The following is a 27834-nucleotide window of genomic DNA, read 5'->3' on the forward strand; positions in this document are numbered from 1 at the left end:
GGGTACGAAAATAAGTAGTGCTTCCCCGTCCTTAAAGCCTACAGAATTGGGTGCCCAAAGTCTGGCTGCAAAACCCACCCACCTATGCGCTCTAGGGGACAGGGATATACCTTCCACTTAGGCACTCAGGGGCTGCCATCAGCCTCCTACCTTGCTCAGCATATAACCCCCTACTGCAGCCAAATACTTGTTCCTGTTCTAATCACCCCTACATAGCCCTCCCCATCTAGGACTGTAGGTGAGAGCCTGGACCACACACTCAGTCACCGGTGACCTGGACACCTGAGCTAAATCCACACAAGAAAAGTAAACCAACTTCTGTGCATACACACCTAGCAGCAGATCTAACCAACTGGTGGTGACAGGACATGAAAGCTTCGAAGACACTAATAATCAAAGTAGCTCATATGCCCAGCCTATTTGGGCATATCAAAACAAAACAAAGTAAGAAGCTAGGACACAGTAAACAAACATACAATAAAAAAATATAGTAACTTATTAATGGCTTGGAGACAACAGTCCATATCAAATCACATCAAGAGGCAGACCACGACGGCTCCAACAAGCAACCAAAACAAAGAACCAGCAAACCTCCTGAAGGAAGAGAAAGTCTTGCAATTACCAGAGGCAGAATTCAAAACATTAACATACAGAGCTCTTCAAGAGGTCAAGAAGGAGAATAGGCAGAACTCAGACCAAGCCAAGGAACACAGAGATAAAGCCACAGAGTAATTTAGGAAAGGTATACAAGAGCAGAATGACAAATTTAACAAGCTGCTAGAATCCACAGAGAGACAGCAAATAGAAATCCAAATGATTAACCATAAAATTTCAGAATTAGGCAACACAATAGAAAGTCATAGAGGTAGAACTGAGGCAATGGAAGTCAGAATTAGTGGGGCTGAAGATAAAGCACTTGATAACCAATTTATTTGAAGGCAAATCAAATAACGGAATTTAATAAAATGAAGAAATCCTAAGAATTATGTGGGACTCTATCAAGAGGATTAACTTACTAGTAATTGGAATACCAGAACAGGGGGAGATAACACAAAATACAGAGAGAATTGTTGACGATTTGTTGGCAGAAAACTTCCCTGATACCGTAAAAGATGAGAAGATAGCTATATAAGAAGCTCAACAAACCCTACATAGGGTAATTTCCAAAAGAAAGTCACCAAGACATATTATAATCATACTTGCCAAGACCAAAGGTAAAGAGAGAATTTTAAGAGTAGCTAGGAATAAACAAAAAGTCACCTACAAAGCAGAGTCAATAAGACTAAGTTCGGACTACTCAGCAAAAACTATGCAGGCAAGAAGGCAATGGGATAATGTATATAAAGCCTTGAAGGAAAAAAAATTCCCAGCCAAGAATTATATATCCAGCAAAACTCTCTCTCAAATATGAAGGCAAAATTAGGGCATTTCCAGATTAAAAAAAAAAAGATAAAGGAATTTGCAAAAAACAAACTAAAATCACAAGAAATACTAAAGGGAGTCATTTGAATGGGGGACCGATAATATCGAATAACAACCCAAGAGTAGAAGACACAAAATAAAAAAGATATCGACCCAGAAAGGGAAGTCACAAAAATAAATCAAAGCTAAAACACTGAAAATAGGGAAACAGAGATGTCAATATGTAAAAGATGAAAACATTAAAAGAGAGGAACTAAAAAATGTAGTCACAGATCTTTCATATGGAGAGGAAGTCAAGGTAATATAAAGAAATAAAAGATTTCTTTAAACATAGAAAGTAGAGGTAAATTTTAAGGTAACCACAAAGGAAACTAACAAATCTACACATCAAAATAAAAAAGAAGAAAAACCTAAAGACTCAGCAAATATGAAATAAAAAACAATGAAAAATAAGGGAAGAAAACACATAAAGAAAAACAATTCAGCATAGAAAATTAAGTGGAACAAAGAAACTGTCAACGACACACACAAAAAAAATACATCAAAATGAAAGCACTAAATTCATATCTATCAAGATTACACTGAATGTAAATGGACTAAATACACCAATAAAGACAGAGAGTGGCAGAATGGACAAAAAGTATGATCCCTTTATATGCTGCCTACAAGAGACACACCTTAGACCCAAAGACACAAACAAACAAAAACTCGAAGGACAGAAAAAAATATATCAAGCACCCAATGATCAAAAAAGTGCACGACTGGCAATATTAATCTCTGACAAAATAGATTTTAAAGCAATATCCACCACAAAGGATAAGGAAGGACACTACATTATGATTAAAGGGTAAATGCACCAGGAGGACATAACCACAATAAATATATACACATCCAACAACAGGGCTCCAACACACACAAATGGTAACAGCATTGAAAAGAAAAATAGAGAGCTCCACAATAGTAGTAGGAGACTTCAACACACCACTTTCAGAGAAGGACAGAACATCCAGAAAGAAGCTCAATAAAGACACGGGAGATTTAAAGGCCACAATCAACCAGCTTGATCTCACAGACATATACAGTACACACCACCCAACAGCAGCCAAGTATACTTTCTTTTCCAATGCACGTGGAACATTCTCTAGAACAGACCACATATTAGGCCACAAAGCAAGCCTTAACAAAATCCAAAACACTGAAATATTACAAAGCATCTTTTCTAACCATTAAGCCATAAAAGTAAAAAATAATAAGATAAGAAGGAAAAAAAATCAAATACATGGAAACTGAACAATACCTTGCTCAAAAACTACTGGGTTATAGAAGAAGTCAAGCACGGGATAAAGAAATTCAAAGAATCAAATGAGAATGAAAACACATCCTACCAGAGCCTCTGGGGCACAGCAAGAGCAGTGCTCAGAGGTCAATTTATAGCAATAAATGCACACATCCAAAAAGAAGAAAGGGCCAAAATCAAAACATTAATGCCACAACTCAAACAAATAGAAAGAGAGCAACAAAAGAAGCCCTTGGGCACCAGAAGAAAGGAACAAACATTAGAGCAGAAACAAATGAAATAGAGAATAGAAAAACAATTGAAAGAGACAACAAGATCAAAAGCTGATTCTCTGAAAAGATGAACAATAGGGATAAATCACTGGCCAAACTGGCAAAAGAAAAACAGGAGAAGAAGCAAATAACCCAAATAAGGAAAGAGACAGATGGGCGATATCATAACAGACTCAACTGAAACTAAAAGAATCATAATGGAATACCATGAAAAATTATACTCCAACAAATTTGAAAACCCAGAGGAAATGGACAAATTTCTATAAACACACTACCTACCTAAACTAACAAAAACCAAGGTAGAAAAACTAAATAAATCAATTAGACTCCCCCACCCAACCCCCCCCCCCAAAAAAAACTCCAGCCCTGATGGCTTAACTGGAGAATTCTACCAAACTTTCAGAGAAGAGTTAACACTAGTACTACTAAAGATATTTCAGAGCATAGAAAAGTATGGAATACTCCCAAACTCATTCTATGCAGCCAGCATAACTCTGATATCAAAACCAGGTAAAGACACCACACACACACACAAAAAAGACAATTACAGGCCAATATCCCTCATGAACACAGACGCAAAAATCCTCAACAAAATTCTAGCCAACAGAATTTAACAACGTATCAAATAATTCATCATGACCAAGGAGGATTCATACTAGGTATGCAGAGATGGTTCAACATTAGAAAAACAAGCAATGTAATCTATTACATAAATAAAACAAAAGACAAGAACCACATGATCTTATTAATCAATGCAGAAAAGGCATTTGACAAAATCCAACACCCATGCATGATAAAAACTCTCAACAAAATAGGAATAGAAAGGAAATTTTTCAACATAATAAAGGGCATTTATACAAAGCCAAAAGCCAACATCATCCTAAATGGAGAGCATCTGAAAGCATTCCCCTTGGGAATGGAAACCAGACAAGTATGCCCTTTATCACCACTCTTACTCAACATTGGGCTAGAGGTCCTAGCCAAAGCAATAAGTCATGAAAAAGAAATATAGGGCATCCAAACTGGTAAGAAAGAAGTAAAAGTATCCTTATTTGCAGATGATATGATCTTATATACAGAAAACCCCAAAGAATTCACAAGAAAATTACTGGAACTAATAGAAGATTTCAGCAAAATATCAGGCTACAAGATAAACATACAAAAATCAACACCAGCAAAGAGAACTTCAAAAAGGAAATCACCAAATCAGTAGTACCATTTACAATTTACCCCAAGATGATAAAACACTTAGGAATAAATCTAATCAGAGGCATAAAAGACCTATACAAAGAAAACTACAAGACGCTACTCTAAGAAACAAAAAGGATCTACACAAGTAGAAAAATACACCATACTCAAGGATAGGAAGATTCAACACTGTGAAAATGTCAATTCTACCCAAAGCGATCCACAGATACAATGCAATTCCAATCCAAATTCCAATGACTTTTTTTTTAATGAGGTGGAGAAACAAATCACAAACTTCATATGGAAAGGGAAGAGGCCCCAGATAAGCAAATCATTACTGAAAAAGAAAAACAAAGTGGGAGGCCTCACACTACCAGATTTGAAAACCTATTATACTGCCACGGTAGTCGGAACAGCCTGATACTGGTACAACAACAGATACATAGATCAATGAACAGAATTGGAGAATCCAGATATAAATTCATCCACCTATGAGCAGCTGATATTTGACAAAGACCCAACGTCCATTAATCAGGGAAAAGGCAGTCTCTTTAAAAAAATGGTGCTGGTATATAACTGGATATCTATTTGCAAAAAAATGAAACAAGACCCATACCTCACACCATGCACAAAAACTAACTCAAAATGGATCAAAGGGCTAAATATAAAACATAAAACAATAAAGATCATGAGACAAAAACTAGGGTTAATGCTAGCATCCCTAATTCATGGCATTAACAGAATACAAAACATTACTAACAATGTACGAACACCAGAAGAGAAACTAGGTAGCTGGGAGCTCCTAAAAATCAAACACTTATGCTCACCCAAAGACTTTAGCAAAAGAGTACAAAGACAACCTACAGACTGAGAAAAAATTTTTGGCTACGACAAATCCGATCAGCGTCTAATCTCTAAAATCTACAAGATACTGTAAAACCTCAACAACAAAAAGACAAATAACCCAATTAAAAAGTAGGCAAAGATCAAGAGACAGAAAGGGCCACATGAACCAGAGACCTACATCATCCTGAGACCAGAAGAACTAGTTGGTGCCCGGCCACAATCGATGACTGCCCTGTCAGGGAGCACAACAGAGAACTCCTGAGGGAGCAGGAGATCAGTGGGATACAGAACCCAAATTCTCACAAAAAGACCATACTTAAGGGTCTGACTGCGACTGGAGGAATCCCGGCGGCAATGCTCCCCAGACCTTCTGTTGGCACAGGACGGGAACCATTCCCGAAGACAACTCATCAGACATGAAAGGGACTGGTCAGCGGAGGGGAGAGAGATGCTGATGAAGAGTGAGCTAATTAAATCAGGTGGACACTTGAGAGTGTGTTGGCAACTGTTGTCTGGAGGGGGGATGGGAAGATAGAGAGAGAGGGAAGCTGACAAAATTGTCACGAAACAAGAGACTGAAAGGGCTGACTCATAGGGGGAGAGCAAGTGGGAGAAGGGAGTAAGATGTATGTAAACTTATGTGTGACAGACTGATTGGATTCGTAAATGTTCACTTGAAGCTTAATAAAAATTAATTAAAAAAAAAAGTAGGCAAAGGATATGAACAGACACTTCATCAAAGAGTGAGTAGAGTTTGGGATCTTAAAAGCTTGCAAGCAGCCATCTAAAATGCATCAATTGATCCCAACCCACTTGGAACAAAGGAGAATGAAGAACACCTAAGACACAAGGAAAATATTAACTTAAGAGACCAAAAGGTCACATAATCCAGAGACTCCATCAGCCTGAGACCAGAATAACTAGATGGTCAGCTACCACCAATGACTGACCTGACAGGGAACATAACAGAGTGCCTGACAGAATGGGAGAAAAGTGTGGAGCAGAACTCATATTCACGTAAAAAGACCAGATTTAATGGTCTGACTTGAGATTGGAGGAGCCCCCAAAAACATGGCCCCCAGACACTCTGTTAACCCAGAACTAAAACCATTTCCAAAGTCTACTCTTCAGATAAAGATTAGGCTGGACTATAAAACATAAAATAGTAGTCATGAAGGATGTACTTCTTAGTTCAAGTAGACACATGAGACCAAATGGGTAGCTTCTGTCCAGAGGCAGGATGAGAAGGCAGAAAGGGATAGGAGTTGGCTGAATGGACACAGGAAACCCAAGATGGAAAGGGGAAGTGTGTTGTCACATTTTGGTAATTGCAACTATGTCACATAACAATATGTGTACAAATTTTTGCATGAGAAACTAACTTGAGCTGTAAACTTTTACCTGAAGCATGAAAAAAAAAAAGAATTTCTTATAGTAGAGTCAAGCAGATTGCAACAGGAGAGCTAAAGACATATCAGTGCTTGCTGTCTCACACTGCAATGTACCTTTTTTGACAATCTCATCTTTTTTTTTTTTTTAATACAATGTATTCTAAACACCTGCTTTAAAAATACAACAAACCTGAGAAAGCTGAAACCCTTGTAATGCAGAAATCTGTCAGAGAAGGAAAACTCATATTTTTCACTAATAGAGAATGAAAGAAAAGTGGTAAGACTGCACCCTGTCAAAGGTGGAAGATGTGCCAGACCCAAAAAACAAGGCAGCTCTGTCAAGTTCTGGCTCTCATAGGTTTCAGTGCCTATAGCATTTACAGTAATTCTTTTCAGAACTCCCCAATGGTATATGATCTTCCTGCCTTTGAACTCACAAAAACTTTTACCTCTTTTATACTACTTTAGCTATCAAACTATCTAATTTGTTAGTTTTTTCACTAGAACTATAGAACGTATTTCCAGAACTGAATGGGAAGCACCTTGTGAGTGAGATAGTTTATATTTAAGTATGTAAAACCTGCTGCAAAAAAAAATTTTTGACATTTAAAAACATCCAACTTTCCATTACTGGATAGCCAATATTCCATTCTCCTCTATTTCTCGGCTTGCAAGAATTGTAAGTCCTGCTTTGTGTGCCAGATCAGACATTTAACTGTGAGTGTTCAATTCTCCAAAATTATCTTTCCCCCAATCCACAACAGATAATGCTCCAGACAGGAAGTCTCTGTCAGTCTGAGACTCCAGAGAAAACAATGGGGGGCAAAAACCCTCAGCCAACTCACAACAGCTTCTGTTCTTTCAACCAACTGCCACTAAGCTGATTCCAACTTCTGGTGACTCCAGGTGTGTCAGAGTAGAACTGCGCTTCAGGTGATATTTAATGGCAAATTTTTCAGAAGTAGATCACCAGGCCTTTCTTTTGAGGCACCTCTGAGAGGATTCTAACCTCCAACCTTTCAGTTAGCAGCAACTGCATTAACTGTTTGTACCACCCAGGACCTTCTTTTTTCTTTTAAGCCACTGAGATTTGGAGTTTGTTTTGAAGTACAGTCCAGATCAAAAAACAAACCCATTGCTGTCAAGTTGATTCTGACTCATAGCCACTCTATAGACAGAGAAGAACTGCCCCACAGAGTTCCCAAGGAGCAGCTAGTAGATTTGAACTGCCCAACTTTTGCTTAGCAGTTCAGCTCTTAACCAGTGCACCACCAGTGCTCCATAATCTAGTCCAGTCTTTCCTAATTAGGGTTCTGAATAAAGCTGTAATAGAGTCCTTGGGTGGCACAAAAGGTTAAGTGTGGATTACTAACCAAAAATTGGCGGTTCAAATCCACCCAGAGGCACCTTATAAGTATGGCCTAGTAATCTCCTTCTGAAAGGTCATAGGCTTAAAAACTTTATGGAGTGCAGTTCTATTCTGCACACCAGGGGTGACTGTAAGTTGAAATCAACTCGATGGCAACTAACAACAACCAGAACAACAGCCCTAAGATAGGGGTCAGACTGTAATTATTTTAGACTTTGTAGTCCATACAGTCAGTATTATGAAAGCAGGAGAGACAAAGGTAAAAGAATGGGCATGGACATGTTCCATTTAACTTTTCTTTACAAAAATATGTAGTACGTAGGATTGAGGCCAGGAGCTGAACCCTGCCCAAGGCATACATTAAAGGTATTGAATTAACTTCTCTCTTATGCAGTTTGAATGATAATAGTTTCCTACCATTCTCGGGAGAAATGAGAAAACTAATTCAAATAATATTCTGTGTTCTGTAGTTCAGACAAAGAAGCCTGGAGGAAACAGGCCGTCCTAGCCTGAAATTATTCATTGTTGCTTGATAGTGTTCTAATGGACTCTGACCATTAGGAAGTACTGAACAGAGTTTGCAATCTGTCACAAGTAGGTAATAAACTCCTAGATAAGTTTAGGTGTTTGAAATGCAGTAATATTACATGTAATACTACGTTTTCATTTCTGAAATGCTGACATGGGGTTCATTCTTTGCAAATCAGTAATTCACTAAGAAATGCACCATCCTTTTGGTGCCTACTTCTACATTAAGAAAGCGTCTCAAATTCTATATAATAAGGGGTCAATAAAAAGGGCTGTGAATTTTTAACTTAACAAAATACTTGCTAGGAAAGTAATCTAATGATACAAAAAATGAATATAAATATCATTTCTCCTATCTAAAATAAATGCTACCTATAAGAAGGGTTGCAGTAATTTTTAAATAATATAAATCAAAAATTCAACATCTGCATAGATAGAGCTAAATGGTTTGCATGACAGAATAAAACTTAATGTTTCGAATTACCATATTAGATTACATAAAATTATAATCTTCTCTGAGATGAATAAAGAAAATTATTAAGCAGAAAAATCACAAAACTAAAGATTAATGTAAATAACTGACTTGTCAGAAGACTAAAATTCAATATTAATCATATCCAGTCCTTTATGCTACAGTAATAAGACTAACACAGAGAAAAATGTAAGGAAGCAAACAGACTATCTATTCAAGAGAAAATACAACGATATCCAAGGGAGAATGTCAAAAAATAGCACAACAGGAAAAAGGAAACCTTCATAGGTATCAGAACAGGGCAGAAGAATGGATCACATTTCTTCTTATAGTCAAAGTCTCTCCTTCTAAAAACCATTTAACATGTTGAAAGTCATGGGGCTTCCATGTAAAGATGGTAAAATAAAGACAGATTATAGAATCTCTTTGTTTTAATAAAAAAAGAAAAAATCAGCAGTAATGAAACGGGCACAGGGCAAACAATCTAATGTCATAAACTTAAAAAAAAATTTTTCTTTAAATAGAAGAAAAACATGGTCCTCACTTCCTGAGAAGTATTCATTAATAAAACCTCCGTCCAAATCTAGACAGAAGAAATCTATGAGATTATCCCCCTTATATTTTCCCTGTACTAGGAACCTTTAGGGGAGTGGTAGTGGAAATAGGTGCTGAGGAGAAGCTGGTGGGAAAGTAAAAAAGGCTGGCTATTTCTGAAAGAAGTGAAGACTCTGGGGCAGCACTGACCAATTGAAATTTCTATGATAACGGAAATGTTTAATATCAGCACAGTCCAATATGGAAGCACTAGCCACATGTGACTATTGAGCACTTGAAATGTGACTAGTGCAACTGAGGAACTAAATTTTTAATTTTAATGAATTTAAGTTTATACACCTACTATTGTAGCTAAAACCCAAACCAAACCCACTGCCTTTAAGTCAACCCTGACTCATAGCGACCCCACAGGGTTTCCAAGACTGTAAATCTCTAAGGAAGCAGGCTGCCACATCTTTCTTCCGCAAGCCACCGGTGGTTGCAAACCGCTGATCTTTTGGTTAGCAGTTGATCACTTTAACCATTGTGCCACCAGAGCTCCTTACTACCATAGCTAGTGGCTACTACACTGGACATTCCTGGGTTACACCATGAACGGAGAAAAACAATTCGAAGGTCAAAAATATTTCTCCACAAGGATATATTGGGTGGCATGAATGCTAGTACAGGGTTGGAGAAAATGCCAGAACTCAACTATTCTAAAAAAAAAGACTTCAATCTCTGCTAAGACTGAATTTGCTATTGTCATTAGCTGCTGTCAAATCACCCCCCGCCCACTCATGGCAAACCCATGCACAACAGAGTGAAACGCTGCCCCATCCTGTGCCAGCCCCATGATCAGATGAAGATTAGACCCTTATGGTCCATAGGGTTTTCACTGGCTGATTTTTGGAAGTAGATCACCAGGCCTTTCTTCCTAGCCTGTCTTAGTTTGGAAGCTCTGCTAAAACCTGTTCAGCATCATAGCAACGCACAAGCCTCCACTGACAGACAGGTGGTAGTTGCACATGAGGCTCACTGGCAGGGACTCAAACCCGGGTCTACCACAGGGAAGGCAAGAGTTCTACCACTGAACCACCACTGCTCACCCCCAGACCGAATTTATTATCCCTCAAATTACTACCCCCCGCCAAATACCCTACGGCTATAAAAACAAACAAAAAAGTTAAGCCTTAAAATATCTACATCTCAAATTGAAACTGAAAGGAAGACACAAACTATTTTTAGATGCAGTGGGTCAGAATCAAGTCACTCCCACTATATCCAGCGTCAAATGAAATCCATTGCCATCGAGTTGATTCCAGCTCATAGAGACCCCATAGGAAACCCTGGTGGTGTAGTGGTTAAAAGCTACAGCTGCTAACCAAAATGTCGGCTGTTCAAATTCACCAGGCACTCCTTGGAAACTCTATGGGGCAGTTATACTCTCTCCTATAGGGTCACTATGAGTTGCTATGAGTCATACTATATCAGAACATGTAAAATGTCTGTACCAGAGCTTCCCAACCATTTGCAACATGAAAAGAGCATGATAACTTATGCAACATATTCACAGCACGAAGAAAGAAAAAAAGTTAGCAAAATACAAATAAACCAATACAAAAAAGAATAAAAGAAACGCCTGGTGGATTTGAACTGCTGACCTTTTGGTTAGCAGCTGTGGCTCTAAATCACTACACCAAGAGGGTTTCCAGAATTCTTCCCAGCAACATCCAATATTTATAGAAGGAAAAACTTAAAAAAGGCGTTACTCAACAGTAACCACTCAAGAGGTCAAATGTAGAGGTAACAATATAAAACATTTTCAAACACACAAAATTTAAGAGGTTACTAATCCAAGAAGGTCAAGTGTGAGACTGATATTCAAAGTCTCAAAATTTTATCTCCCACCTACCCATTCGTAAGAAGATACTGGAGGATGTGCCCCACCAAAACAAGGAAGAAGACCAAGAAAGAAGAAGACACTAGGAAGAGGAAAGCCTAAGTAACAGCAGATTTATAACAGAGAAGAGAGAAGAAATTAAGTTCCAGAACAACAACTATGTCTCAAGCCTAGAAAATAATCACATTAGAACAGGAGAGTAAAGCCTCCAGGAGGATGTCATCTAGGAAGAAAATGAAGCTGTTGAAATATTTGGTATATCTGACAACTGTACTAGATAGGACTGTGTTTTGTTATATGCAATAGAAACACATGTATAATAACTGGGGTATAAAAAAAAAGCATTTCTTTTTCTAAGATAAAAAGAAATATCAAGTGAGGAAGTTTCATAATGAGAACAAGTACCCACATTTCTTTGCTTTTTCAGCTCTGTCCACTCCCAAAGTATGGTTTTATTCTCCTACATGCAAAATAGCTACTGCACCTCTAATCACTACATATGTATTCCAGGAAGAAATAAGAAAAAAGGGCAAAAGACAAAATGTTTGTGGCAGGTAAACAACGTTTGTGGCAGAAAAACAATGGCTTTCCTAGAATTTCCTAGAATTCCAACCAGTAGATTGCCATAAACATCTCGCCTTCCAGAAATGGGTCATACAGCCATTTCTGACTCCAAAGAGTCTTGCCAGCACTCTAAACACAATTAGAATTCTGTTATTAAAAAAGGGAGGGGGGGATGGTTTGGGTAAGCAACTAGAAGTATCTCAACAACTGCATATAAAATAGTATTTAGAGAAGATCTAATATTCTGATGAAGAATTTGAAATGTATTTTAAGTATGATATGGAAAACTAAACAAATTTATTCCAGGAAAAATCAAGAGTTCCACAAGAAAGGAGATAAAACTTTACTACACGGTATAAATATTTATAGTCATAGTAAGACAGACAATGCACATGGATTAAATAATTGTAATCATAATCATATGGTAAAGATGGAAGAAGGAAAGTAGAATCATGAGGTAATAATATAACGGAGAAGGGCAAACTCTCCATTTATGGAAAAGGAGGTAAACATATATTCCTAAAATTGATATATCAGAAAACACCAATATATGTGTATTACTAAAAAAAGGAAAAAGGTACATACACGCAGTCAAAAGAATTTGAGGGACCTAAGATGGAAGGAATACAAAGAGTCACTGTACCAAAAAGAATTGGTCAATGTTCAATTATTTCTGGATGAAGTATATGATCAAGTACTGATGATACTGAAGGAAAAAGTCCAAGCTACACTGAAGACACTGGTGAAAAACAGGGCTCCAGGAATTGACGGAATGCCAATTGAGATGTTTCAACAAACGGATGCAGCGCTGAAGTGCTCACTCATCTATGCCAAGAAATTTGGAAGACAGCTACCTGGCCAACTGACTGGAAGAAATCCATATTTATGCCTATTCCAAAGAAAGGTGATTCAACTGAATATGGAAATCATCAAACAATTATCATTAATAATATCACATGCAAGTAAAATTTTGTTGAAGGTCATTCAAAAGTGGCTGCAGGAGTCTATCAACAGGGAACTGCCAGAAATTCAAGCCAGATTCAGAAGATGTGGAACCAAGGATATTATTCCTGATGTCAGATGGATCCTGGCTGAAAGCAGAAAATACCAGAAAGACATTTTACCTGTGTTTTATTGACTATGCAAAGACATTCAACTGTGTGGATCATAAGGGATAACTTTGTGAAAAATGGGAATTCCAGAACACAAGTGTGCTTATGAGGAACCTGTACATAGAACAAGAGGCAGTCGTTAGAGCAGAACAAGGGGATGTTGCATGGTTTAATGTCAGGAAACGTATGCTTCAGGGTTGTATCCTTTCATCTGTATAAACCCAGTGCCATTGAGTCAATTCCAACTCACAGCTGAGCAAATAATCCGAGAGGCTGAACTATACGAAGAAGAATGGGGCATCAGGACTGGAGGAAGACTCATTAACAACCTGTGTTATGTGGATAACACAACCTTGCTTGCTTAAAGTGAAGAGGACTTGAAGTACTTACCGAAGATGATCAAGGACTCCAGCCTTCAGTATGGATTACTCCTCAGCATAAAGAAAACAAAAATCCTCACAACTGGACCAATAAGCAACTTCATGATAAACAGAACACGGACTGAAATTGTTAAGGATTTCATTTTACTTGGATCCACGATCAACACCCATGGAAGTAGCAGTCAAGAAATCAAATAGTGCATTGCATTGGGCAAATCTGCTGCAAAAGACCTCTTTAAAGCGTTAAAGAGCAAAGACGACACTTTGGGGACTAAGGTGCACCAGATTCAACACATGGTATTTTCAGTTGCCTCATACACATGTGAAAACTGGACAATGAATAAAGAAGACCGAAGAAGAATTGATGCTTTTGAATTCCAGTGTTGACAAAGAATATTGAATATACCACGGACTGCAAGAAGAACAAACAAATCCAACTTGGAAGAAGTACAGCCAGAATGCTCATTATATGCAACGATGGCAAGACTTTGTCTCACATACTTGGTTATCAGGAGGGACCAGTCCCGGGAGAAGGACATCATGCTTCATAAAGTGGAGGGTCAGTGAAAAAAAAAGGAAGACCTTTAACTAGAAAGAATGACACAATGGCTACAACAGTGGGTTCAAGCATAACAATTGTGATGATGGAGCAGGACTGGGCAGTGTTTCGTTCTGTTGTACACAGTGTCACTATGAGTCAGAACTGACTCAACGGCACCAAAAGACAACAAATCAAGCATGGAGAAGGGTAAGATAGGAAAATATTTCTTGGAAGCCTTGTAGTGTTTTTTAAATTTTTAAAATATTTTTAAAATATTTTGATGAAATTAAAAATAATTTTTTAAAAGGAAATATTTTGGTTTAGAAAAAATTCCAATCACTAAAAGTAAATTATGAACAGCAAAAAGTATAAGGAATCTTTAGGATAAATGATTCTTAATCACTGGGGGAGGGAGAGACCTCAGTTCAATTTCAGGATATGGTCCATAGTTTCTCCTTAAACCATATATTGAACTCTTCCTCTACTCTAATCCCTCTCAAGAGCTGCCTGTAAGAGTGCTCAGAAAACTTTTTTTCCTTTGCATTATAAAACATGGATTCTACCACAGCTCCTCACTATTTTGTTTAAAAAAAAAAAAAACCTCACAGAATACTGAGTAAGACTTGACAACAGTCAATCGGTAAAACATAATGCAAATTTAAAAAGAAAATTAACCTGTAAAGAAAATTAAAACTCAACAAAAGTTGAGTTTTAATTTTCTTTACAGCACTTAGGTTCCCTAGGACAGGCCCTGGGTGTGGAGCTCAGGAACCACTTCCTTCAAGTACCTTTGTACTTGCAAAAAATCCTGAATCAAGAAGTATATATATGAATTTTACATTGTGACAATTTATTATTTTAGTGCTACCTCTGAAAAACCCAAGAATAATCTTAAAAATACTTTAAACAAAATTCTAAACTTCGAACTTTTTTACCAATATAAGGTTTTATAATTGAACTACACACAGAGAGAGAGACAAAGTAAGTTAATCACTTCAAATTTCAAAATGGCATGAATGCTGCCACCAGGATTATATTACTTGGATTCACATGCTAAGAAGTAACCGTGAATATTCAGACTTTAAGTTCCAAAATTATGAAAGTAAAATAGTTAGATACTTCTTGCAAACTTGTCATCTACTAGAAAAATTCAATTTTAAAGAGCTAGGTTCATAAAACTAAAAACATTTCTGTCAGGCTACACTGTCAGAGATTTATTAGTGTCACTGAAGGTTTATTTTTGAAATCACTCTTAATATTTACTTAGTGTTGTATATTTTTTAAATCCATTTCTATAAAAATAACTTTAGTCTTAGAGATTTACATTTATGCTTCGAGTATCTCCCATAATAAACATGAGTTACACAAAGAAAATACTTAAGTAATCTTATATCCTTGAAAATTATTCAAACTTGATCTAGAATTTAAAAAAAAAAAAAAAAAACCCACAGGGACTCAAACAGTAAGGTAAATTTAAGAAAATAAAAATGCAAATATGCATTTTAGCAGTCTCTTGAATTTATTAACCTAAAAGGTTTAATTTCCATTTTCCTGCATCAGCTTTATTTATAAAATGTCGTGCCCTATAAATATGCTGTTATTTTCTATAGTCAAGCACCCTCTTAACGAATCTTCCCATTAATATGTAAATTTAAAGTCAATCGGTCTTCTCCCTGACAGCCCCATGAATTCTTAGCGCACTGTATAATCGGCTTTGACTTGGCATCCACTATTTATCACCAAAGATGTCAGTTAGAAAAATTATGGAAAATACACTGCAATTGATACGACTGCAATCTACTTTGTCAACACTTAATTGTTCTTCAAATCATACATTTACATATAAACTGCCTAAATACTGATCTATAATGATGCAAATAAACTAAATTAAAAATCTCTTCTGCCCCGGAGGAAGCCTGTTTGTATATGATGTGTTCATTTGAGAATTTATTGACAAAAGCATGTACATGCGCTCATCTCAAAAAGTATTTCTAGTAATACCCATTCTCCCCAAAACAACTTTGCTACCTTTCAAGCATATAAACACAATTTTAAAAATTCAATGAAACACACAACTTTTCCCTTTGAGAAGTAAATTTAATTATGGTTGTTAGTTAATTGCAATGTCTGGGCACTACTGATTGAGGGCTTCAAGGTTACCTGTGACTAGAATACAATAAGCAAACAAATGAAAACTTATTAAGGTAACTATAAAAACAATTTTAATTTTTAAAAAGTCACAAAGTAATAGATTATAAAGGAAAGAATGCTGGCCTGGGCAATCATTACTGTTTCTATTTCTGGCTCCACCTTTTATAAGCGATATAATCTTAGGTGAGTTGTTTATAACCTCTCTGTGCCTCCATTTCTTCATCTATAAAATGGGTGTAAAAATTTCCACTGCCCTATCTCAAATAAAATATTACATAAGAAAGTACACAAAATAATAAATTGATAAAGTATCACGGTATTATTTTTCACACTTTCTCTTAGTATTTGAGAGAAACCTTTTGATTTCAGTGCATTCGTTATTATAGCCAGCTTTTTTATTTTAAATAACTTTTAAATCAACATATTTTAGTGACATTGTTTTCCCACTTTTACTTCAAGGTAAACAGCTCTTAATTTCTCATAAAATGGTGTTCATATGGTATTTATGCAAGTGACTTCTGCCTGTATGTAAAAGAGGATGACGTGTGAGAATGAAGAGCGTCCTCCTCCCCTGATTTCAGGAAACTACAAGTGGCGATGGCAAAAAGACAAAAGGGTGGTAACAGCTCAGCACTGATTCTGCAAGGGGACAATTTTGCCTAGTGTTTCTACTCTAAAATAACATTGACCTTTCTTTGCTACATGGTACGCTTTTTACAACATTAGAAGTGAAACATGAAAGTGGATATAAATGCTGGATACTTCTCAGTTTCTTCTAGGTATGATTAAACTCTGTTCATGTGATTTAGTTTGCCAACTTGTAAAGCTAAAATTACCATGTGGAGTCCTAAAAAGTTGGAAGTAACCATCTAGGCCAGAAAGCAAAGAAGGTTGCCAGTGGCTAGCCTGCGTTCTCAAATGTTTCTCAATAAAACAGAATTATAACTAGCCACAGAGAAACCCTAAGATGGGTTAACTGAAAGAGTGAGCATGGGCATGGTCCAAATGTTGATGATCCATTTGAACTATAATTTTATAAAACGTGTTTGTATAAAAAGTCTAACATTTTTGATGGTTCCTTAATTGTAATACTGCATTAAGGGTGACCCTTTCAAATCCTGCACGCTGGTACTGAACAGAACATATATACATGTACCTGTAATGTTGATTATTTGGGGCTAAACAAGACTCTCAAGTAGAACTTAATCAAAGAATAATTTTTCCATGGACTGGAGTCAACTGATATACTAAGCTAATAAATAAAGTGAAATATATTATTCAAAGTAAAATTTATAACCACCAGAATACATGAAATTAAATAGCTAACAATAATTGCCTCCAAGAGGTAAATCTAGGGGTTATAAGAAGACTTTTTTTTTTTTTAATCTCACTATATGCTTATATTGCTTTTATAATTTAAAAAACTAAAACAAAAATAAAAAAGCATGATTAGATAGACTTACGTGTAAAACCAAAACCCAAACCCACTGCCGTCAAGTCAATTTTGACTTTAGCAACCCTACAGGACAGAGTAGAACTGCCTCATAGGGTTTCCAAGGCTATAAATCTTTACAGAAGCAGACTGCTACATCTTTTTCTCATGGAGCGTCTGGTGGGTTCCAACCTTTGACATTCTGGTTAGCAGCTGAGCACTTTAACCACTGTGCTACCCTTTAGAGTCAGGCAAACATTATCTATTTGAGTGATCTTCTTTGCTTTTTTTTCCCTTAAACCAAAAACTTTTCCCAAAGAAAAGCATACGCAACTGTCCATATGAAAACCAGGTAAAGGTTAAGGTTGCTCTATGAAAAACGATGGCAAAAGCTCAGATTAGCTTCACACTCTAGTGCACTATTGCCACACTTAGTTTTTCCCGTGGCAGTGCAGCAGCATCCTGGGCTGAGGTGCACATTTGAAGACTACTGAATTAGTTTAATAACCCCATCATTTAGAATAATGCCAAGGTCACACTGCAAGTAAGTGGCAAAGATCAGTAATTATTGAGCCCAATTCCAGTGCTTCAAGGAAATAATCAGACTTCATCTTATGTTTCTAATAGTGTTCATGGAGTTAACATGTGAAAACACACGAAAGAATGCATAGTCCCAATTCTCCAAATTATAGTCCAAAATAATAAATGTATATGGTAGTGTAGAACTCAACTTCCTTGCTTTTGCACATAGCTTTAAAAAATGAGTTTTATTTAAAATAAGATGAAATAAAATTCAAGAAACAGAAAAACAAATAAATTATAAAAACAGAGATTTTAATGTCCATTACCTATTTTTAGAAGCTATAATTACCATAAAAAAAATTTTTTTTTTTTATGGTAAGGAAAGTATATATTTTAACTCCAATCTCTGTGGAAGGATAAAGCAAAGGATAGTTTGCATACAGCTATTGAAAATGATTTGACCATGACAGGAAAATAAGAATTTTTACATGGTGACACTGGTTAGATAAGCCAAAACTACCTATAACATTTAAATAAAAAGGAAAAAATATCTGAGTACCATTCTTGAAAGGAATTGGCTGTTAGTAAAAGAAAAAAAATCTCTTGTCAAGATTACCGTCAAAGGGCCAAGGCATTTTCAGCATGGACATGTTGCTTAATCTAGCAAAAACTACCATCAGAACTTAAAAGTAAAATTAAATTTATAAGATATTATAAAATACTATGCACATGGTACACTGAAAAATATCCCATACTTATTTGAAAGCTTGGTATGTCATCAAAGTATGTATTATAAACATTCTCCATTTTATTTATATTTCTCTCTTACATTAATGTTGTTTCTAATTAAGAAAAGCATCTCAGACATACTGAGCACTCAAGGCCTATTCTTAAGTTGTGTACAATGTACTGGGTTTTTTTTTTTTTTTTTTTTGGTCTTTTGTTTTTTACAAACTTATTTTTAAAGTCTCTTAATACTGCTTTTTAAAAAGACAAGGATTTCACAATATTAGAATGAATGTGCTATATTTGTAATATGTAACATTTTTATTTTCTTTAAATAACTTACACTTAAATCTTGAATATATACATACTGAGAGATCTCTATTAAAACTACATAACAAAATTAAAATTGTATTAATTGTCCATAAAATGAAAAGAATAAGGTATGCTTCTAATGTTAATCTGTACAAAGAAAACAAAGTTAATATGTACTGAATTTTTAATTTTACTAAAATGCTTCCAGTTTATATAAAGGAAAACATAAACATATCTTAGAAACATAAAGCTGAGAAAAAGCATTTTAAAGCTTCAGAAATATTTATTTATAAAGAAAAAAATTAATGACCTTAAGTATAAATCTACGTATTATAGAAACACGTTACCTACTTTACAAGGGAATACCTGAAACAACTGAGACTCAAAAGTATGAAAGTCTTTAGTGAAGAAAACAATCCATGGTTTGGTAACGTCACTGTATCATACTGCTGCTCCTAACACGGGCCTCTTGTCAGGTACCACACTAAAAGTTTATACAATATGCCATTAATTATGCATTAATCAGTGCCCAAAACAATGAACAATTACTCTTTTGTTTATATTGGTTCCCTACTTTTCCAAAAGAACACAAGAAAAATGAGCTCTTAAATGTGCAGATTTCAAAACTTCACTACTCTTAATTTATACAATTTGAAAAGCTCGTCCATTCTCTAGTACTTTCTAAGTGTTAAGATTGTTCACACTTACCTCTGTCCAAGGGCTGACAAACTGTGTACGAGCATATCGAGTTAGCATGTGAATTATGACAACCTGCCCCCACTCTTCTACATCAACTAGTAAATTACAGAGCTTGCGGTAATTCTTGTGAATCAGATCTATTCTATCCGGACATACTTCTTCAAAAGCCATCACAACACTGCCAGCTACCAGCTAGAAAAGAAAGAAATAGCAACTCATTAAAAAACGTTATTCCCCCATAAAAGATTCTACTCAGGCATAATAGTAGTGCAATCAGTTTTATGACAATAGATACTTAAAATACTCAGTCACTCAAATAATAAAATGACTGTTCCTGTTTGAAAAACAAAATTTTACAGTGCCACCCCTCGAAGAATAATTTTAATAGTTGTAACACGTCTGTAAAACTAATACTTTTCTTAAGAGAGGTAAATTCAGATTTTTTTTTCTCACCTGGTTCAATTTCAATAAACTGTACATATATGGATTAGATATATTAATCTCATACCTTTTCCATTTTTAAAACTAAACAAAATTCTAATCTAAAGTTTCATTATTTAGTATACAACAATATTCAAGAAAATAACAAGGATCACCCTTTGTCAGTCTAAAATGAGGCTGGCAATTTTTCCATAATAAACTTATCTTAAAAAATATATGAAAACCTCATATATGTTTTTAGCACACTCTTTCAAATCTTACACATTTTAATCCAACTGATTATTCTTACCAATATAATTTATTTACAAAGAAAATACACTGGCTAAAATTTTAGTACAACTTTTTTTTATCATTTATAGAACAATGTGCATAAGTTGAAATAATGTACTCCAACAAAAGGCAGCTTTCTCCAAGGCCAATGAATGAGTCATAAATGCTATTTTTGAATTGTCATGTTTTTAAAAAGTAGAACAATTAATATTTCATTTGTATAAAGATACAAACTAAGCAGAATATATAATACAGTAATACTTCTACCATTGATATATACGCAGTTAGTCAACAATATAATATGGTTTTGAAAAAGCAAATTAATTTCATATTCTTCCTGAACACCAGGGATCTTCATTTTAGTGTCTAAAATTTCCCCAATGACTTAAAATAAGCAATTAAATAGAAACATAACTAACTGAAATGGTTCTTTTTGAAAAATATTAAATACAATGATATTCATGTTTTTAGTGTTCATCCCTCTACTTGGCTGACATTTAGTTTATTAATATGCAACCAACAATACAATTGAAAGAAAACAGCTCAGAATATAGACTTGCTATTATGCTAAACAAGTTTCAAGTCCTGTGGGGATTTTATGAATTACCAATCAGTATAAACGTGAAGCTGCATTTATTGACTCCAGCCCTGCCCATGTACTGGTGCCTGCTTGTCCCAGCATGTACGCAACTCAATCGAGAAAGCAATGATTATTTTTGTGAGCTAAATAAAAAATGTATCATAGGTATAATTTTCTATTGATATGGAAAGGAAGTTAAGTTCATGTTTTCAACTCTACATTTTGATGTCTTATGCACAAATCACTTCTGAGATATTACAAATTCTGTGATAATCGTGTTTCTATAGGTTGTAATTAGTATCATTTAAAAATCTCTTTAAACAACTAACTTCATCACATAAAACAATGCAACTTAGTATTTGTGATATGAATTGGAAAAGGGTATAAAGTACAAAAACAAATAATATCACTTAGAATAAAATAACCTATGAAAATGAAAAACTGGCTAGTTATTAAAACTTAAAATACACTAAGTAAAATCAATTGTTTTTCCTAATTTTAGAAGTTCATTTGTTTTCAAATACGTTTACCCATTAAAAAAAAAAACCCATTGCAGTCGAGTCACTTCTGACCCATAGCGACCCTACAGGACAGAGTAGAACTGCCCCACAGAGTTTTCAAGGAGCACCTGGAGGATTCGAACTGCTGGCCCTTTGGTTAGCATCCATAGCATTTAGCCACTATGCCACCAGGGTTTCCTCAAATGTGTTTCAACACCAACGATTAAAAGGAATACATTCTTAAGTAGCTATCACCTGATTTTAAATTTAAGCCTAGAGTTTTAAGTACACAACAATTCAAGAGCCCTGATGGCACTGCAGTTAAGAGCTACCGCTGCTAACCAAAAGGTTGGCAGTTCAAATCCACCAGCTACTCCTTGGAAACTCTAAGGGACAGTTCTACTCTGTCCTATAGGGTCACTATGAGTCAGAATCAACAACAGAAGTACTAACAAAATTTAAACTATTATAAAAAGGCAATGGAAAGAAAATACTCAACTACAAATACATTTTAAGGAAACACAAAAAATTTAGGAAGAATGTAGAGAAGTACCTTCACAAGATAAAACTGACCATTATAGAAACTTCACTGTATAGTTTTAACAGTCTGACCCTGGGCTAAATGCTGGCAGAAGAATTAATCATTTTAGTCTATTAAATGTTCAATATTCTATGAAACATTTAAAATTAAAATAAAATGATTGACTATATTTTTAAAGCCAAAAATACTGGTTTTCAAAACACAGGCAGTTAATTTCCATCTCACTGTGTCAATAGTAGCTTTTTATATAAGGAGAAGAATAAATCTTTCAAACAAAACTAGCAATGAGCTTATCAAATTCAAATGCAGTTTTCCATTTATGTATTTTTTATATTAAAGAAATAAACATGGCTCATTTATCTTCCTTTGGTTGCCATGTTTTTCTGTGCTGTTGCTACGAACTTCAGCCATTAGCTGTGCTCCAAGGTAAACTACATGAACCATCAACAAAAGTGACACCCCATCTATGGAGTTCATATTTTCTCCAGATTATCTATGCTAGTTGACAAGCTGGTAATGAAAAAAATCACACTAAGCAAATGGTTCCTCTAATAACAATAAATTTTATATAAAATTATGAAGGGTACAAAACGTTTCCTTGCATCTATTTTGTCATGAATTCTAATTAACGCTGCAAAAACCTGAGAGTGCTGGGTCATCACAAGAAGTGCATCAAGGTTTGATTGATAATATGGTATAAGTTGGCCAATGCTGCCAAGATTTTCTTCTCTTAAATTAATGGCCCTCCAGCCTGCCCTAATCATACAGCCCAAATGATATTCCCCTTCTTATTTCAATTTTCTAGAGGCATGGAAAATGGGAAAGATCAGTCATTTATCTTCTAATAGCTTGATAATAGATCTATCACAATAAAACATCTGCACAAACTCAGAGGTGTGTTTTTTTCCCAACAACAATGAAGCTTTTACCAACATTAAATCACTAACATATAAAATGGTGTCTTACCCCCCCAGTTTGGCTATGAATTACCAATACATTCATTAAACAACACTTTGTAGCTAAAATTAAGGGAAGGAAACTTTATTTCATCAAAAAAATACATAAACACATAGTTTTTCAGTAGTATTGGCCTAATTTATTTTCCTAAGAAACTGGTTTTTTATTAGAAATTTAAAAGCTATCAAGAGGATTTCCTTAAAATTAACCTAAAAGGAAAGGAAGTAAATAGCACCCTGCTTTATGAGGCATTTTAATTCAAAGAGAAAATTTCTACTTCTGTGCTTAAAATGCTAAATAAATATGGATTTCTATATTTTAAAGAAAAACAAGAGAAAGTGGTTTAAATTTACAAAATGAATTCATAATTGATCATTAGGAAAGCTATGTAGTACTGTAGAAATGTGCTTAGGATACACTGATAAAGTCTTACAGAAAATGGTATAAAATCTAAGTGTATACAATAAAAAACTATATAAAGAAAAATTATTATGGTGGTTTGGAAGTGAGAGAATATAGATAATATGCCCTCCTCCTTTAATTTCACTGACAATAATTGTAAGATTTTTATAATATCTTTTAAAATATACAGATACCTTCAAACGAGTTACCTAAATAAAAACAAAAAGTTCTCCCAGTTACATTACCATAAGTATATTCCTAAACCAAAAGTAATTTATTTTTTAAAAGGGACTGATCATGTGACAAATACTGGTCTTGCTTCTGTAAGGTGGAAAATCCATTCCATTCCATTTTAATATACTTTTTTTTTTTTTAATTTTCTACCTTTCCTTAATACAAGAATTAGAGAACTAATTTCTTTTTATTTCAATTTTAAGAAAATCTTTTAAGCTAAAAGAAGCAGCACAAAGTATATTTCACAATCGACAGAGGTTAAATGAAGAAAGTTTTCTGAAGAGATTAAGCCCTTTTATAGGTACCAACAGCAAGCAACAGCGATGTCATCATTATGCTAATGGTCCCAAGAAGTTCCTAAGGACAGTAAATAAATTCCTGTTCTAATGTGGAAATAAATTAGGACTGGTTCATTTAATTGAGAATTTTTTTAATAAAAATGATCTGCGATTCTGTGTTGAATTTAAATATCAGTGCTGACATTATATTTGGGGGGAGAAGAAAGGTAACTGTCTTCCTTCAATAAAGTATAACATACAACAAAGAAACAACAGTAGAAAAGAAAAATATCTGTGTATACATAAAATTTTTTTTGCCTTTCTAGAACAGATTATAACCATGTTAAAGAAAAAAAGTAATCAACCAACATTTTTTTAAATTAATTTAAATACTGAATAGCGAAGTTAAAGGGGCTAGGTAAATCTGAATCTTCCAACCTAACCCCTGCCAAAACGAAAAGGCCAAAAGCTATGCACTCTGCAAAACTCAAAGACAGTTTCCAAATTTCATATTACTTGTAAGTAGAAAGTAGAAAAATGATTAAACCCCAGGGAGCTCTCTGAAGCTTATATCACAAAATTTCTCAAAGACCCAACAATCTAGGAAAAAATCGCCCAGGACAAGAAGACAAGAGCTGGTGGCAGGCATAAAAGGGAACTAAAAGCAACACCACAAATAGAAATATCACCCTAAATGTGAAAATACTGAAAAAGATTCCTGATCAATCAGAGCAGATTACAGAGAAAGGACTTCAAGGGTAATTCAATGAGTCAATCTTGGAAAAGGAAAATTTCAATGAGGCAAAAAACCAAAACCAAACCCAGTGCCGTCGAGTCGATTCCAACTCATAGCGACCCTATAGGACAGAGTAGAACTGCCCCACAGAGTTTCCAAGGAGCGCCTGGTGGATTTGAATTGCCGACCCTTGGTTGGCAGCCATAGCACTTAACCACTACACTACCAGGGTTTACTTTCAAGGAGGAAATAGGTTTAAAAATGGGTAGGAAGGAGAAGAGCCCATTAGAATCTATGAGGTGACAAGAAGAAATAAGAGGGGTAAATTTAGGATCCTGCGAGACCAAAATAATAATAATCAAAATAATTTTAGGGTATGTACACCTTCCTATGTGTACCCCCCTCCCAAGACAACCCAATTAAAAAAAACATACTTAGTTATACTAACAGACAGGGTATTGCTCATATAGTAGGAAACCTGCAAACTATTTCAAGTTTGTACCACCAATCCTTTCCCAAAAATACAAAGATGAACATGTTCCACAAGTATTAAAAACTATAAAAAGAAAACAGAAGATGAAAATCAAAATAATACAACTGATGAAAATTACACAGAAAAAATTACTAATGAATCAAAAGGAAACTATAACATAGCCCTCCAAAATGAATTAAGTACCCTCAAAGAGGCATCTGAAGACAGAAAAAAAAGAACATAAATCAAAAAATTTTTAAATGAGACAATAAATCAGGAAGAAATAAAACAGTAGTTGATTGAAATCATGAAGGAAATTGGGTAGGAGGTTGTTGTTAGGTGTCAGGAGTCAGTTCCTACTCATAGTGACCATACGTACAACACAACAAAACAATGCTCAGTCCTGCGCCACCCTCACAATCGTTGCTATGTTTGAGCCCATTGTTGTAGCCACTGTGTCAATCCATCTCATTGAGGGTCTTCCTCCTTTTCGCTGACCCGCTACTTTATCAAGCATGATGTCCTTCTCTAGGGAATGATCCCTCCTAATAACACGCCCAAAGTAAGTGAGATAAAGTCTCGCCATCCTCACTTCTAAGAAGCATTCTGGTTGTACTTCTTCCAAGACACATTTGTTTAGTTCTTCTGACAGTCCATGGTATATTCTATATTCTTCCACGACACCATAATTCAAAGGCATCAATTCTTCTTTGGTCTTCTTTACTCATTTTCCAGCTTTCACATTCACATTAAGCTACTGAAAATACCATGGCAGGGTGAGGCACACCTCAGTCTTCAAGGTGACATCTTTGCTCTTCAACACTTTAAAGAGGTCCTCTGCAGCAGATTTCCCCCATGCAATGCCTCTTTTGATTTCTCGACTGATGCTTCCATGGGCATTGATTGTGGATCCAAGTAAAATGAAATCCTTGACAACTTCAATCTTTTCTGTGTTTATCATGATGTTGCTTATTGGTTCAGTTGTGAGGGATTTTTGTTTTCATTGTTCTGAGGTATAATCCATACGAAGGAGGCAGTCTTTCATCTTCATCACTAAGTGTTTCAAGTCCTCTTCACTTTCAGCAAGCAAGGCTGTGTCATCTGTGTATGGCTGGTTGTCAATAAGTCTTCCTCCAACCCTAATGCTACATTCTTCTTCATATAATCCAGTCTTTCAGGTTATTTGCTCAGCATTCAGACTGAGTAAGAATAGTGAAAGAATACAATCCTGACACACCTTTCCTGATTTTAAACCATGCAGTATCCCATCATTCTGTTTAAATGACTGCCTCTTCGTCTGTGTACAGGTTCCTCCTGAGTACAATTAAGTGTTCTGGAATTTCCACTCTTCGCATTTTTTATGATCTACGGTTATTTGTTATGATCTATAGTCATTTGTTATGGCTATGCCTTTGCATAGTCAATGAAACACAGGTAAACATCTTTCCGGTATTCTCTTTCAGCCAAGGTCCAGCTGACATCAGCAATGATACTGCTCGTTCCACATCCTCTTCTGAATCCAGCCTGAATTTCTGGCAGTTCCCTGTCGATGCACTGCTGCAACCATTTCTGAATTATCTTCAGAAAAATTTTACTTACGAGTAATATTAATGATATTGTTCAATAATTTCTGCATTCTGTTGGATCACCTTTCTTTGGAATGGGCACAAATATGGGTCTCTTCCATTTAGCTGGTCAGGTAGCTGTCTTCCAATACTCTTGGCAAAGACAAGTTAGTGCTACCAGCACTGTATCCACTTGTTGAAAACATCTCAAATGGTATTCTGTCAATTCCTGAAGCCCTGTTTTTTGCCAATGCCTTCAGTGTGTACTGGTTAAGTGCTACGGCTGCTAACCAAGAGGTCAGCAATTCGAATCCTCCAAGCGCTCTTTGGAAACTCTATGGGGCAGTTCTACTCTGTCCTATAGGGTTGCTATGAGCGAGAATCGACTCGACGGCAGTGGGTTCGGTTTTGGTTTTGGTTTCAGTGCAGCTTGGACTTCTTCCTTCAGTACCATTGGTTCTTGATCATATGCTACCTCCCCAAACAGTTGAATGTCAACCAATTCTTTTTGGTACAGTGACTCTGTGTATTCCTTCCATTTTCTTTTGATGCTTCCTGCATTATTCAGTATTTTGCCATAGAATCCATCAATATTGCAACCAGAGGCTTGAATTTTTCTTTCAGTTCTTTCAGCTTGAGATGAACTGAGCTTGTTCTTCCCTTTTGGTTTTCTGACTCTAGTTCTTTGCATATTTCATTATAATACTTTACTTTGTGTTACTCACTTTAGCTACTCTATGTTCAAGAGCAAGATTCAGAGTTACTTCTGACATCCATTTTGGTCTTTTCTTTCTTTCCTGTCTTTTCCACGACCTCTTGCTTTCTTCATGTATGATATCCTTAACATCATTCCACAACTTGCCTGTTCTTCGTACAAAGACAAGGACCAGAGGAGTTGTGCAGAGCGGAGGTGGGGAAGGATATAAGCAGACATGAAGTCGAAATTGCAAGGAACCCAAGGACAAAAAGAATTGAATGAAAATTTAATAAGGGGCACTGAATAAAAGCAGAAAAAGAACCAAGAGAAAGAAAATGAGGTAAAGAAAGAAGCAAAAGGATTAAAGACAGTAGCTGAAATGTAAAACAGGGAAAGACGATTCAACATACATAAATTGCCCAAAGGGGGGAAAAAAGGTAACAATGGAACAGAACTAATACTTAAAATTATAACCTTGAAAACAAAACAAAAATTTTGTC

The 27834-nt window shown here is 35.5% G+C and overlaps 1 protein-coding gene across 3 annotated transcripts in view; it reads right to left on the reverse strand.

Annotated features, from left to right (window-relative positions):
- AP3B1 (adaptor related protein complex 3 subunit beta 1) overlaps positions 1–27834 on the reverse strand; it is a 278558-nt gene that overhangs the window by 163914 nt on the left and 86810 nt on the right. For all 3 annotated transcript variants that reach the window (XM_003408109.4, XM_064273483.1, XM_064273482.1), the window contains one exon: positions 19671–19853. In XM_003408109.4, coding sequence (XP_003408157.2) covers positions 19671–19853 — 183 coding nt within the window. The remainder of the gene's footprint in view (positions 1–19670; positions 19854–27834) is intronic.

This window comes from Loxodonta africana, chromosome 2 (assembly GCF_030014295.1).
Source record: "Loxodonta africana isolate mLoxAfr1 chromosome 2, mLoxAfr1.hap2, whole genome shotgun sequence".
Lineage (NCBI taxonomy): Eukaryota > Metazoa > Chordata > Mammalia > Proboscidea > Elephantidae > Loxodonta > Loxodonta africana.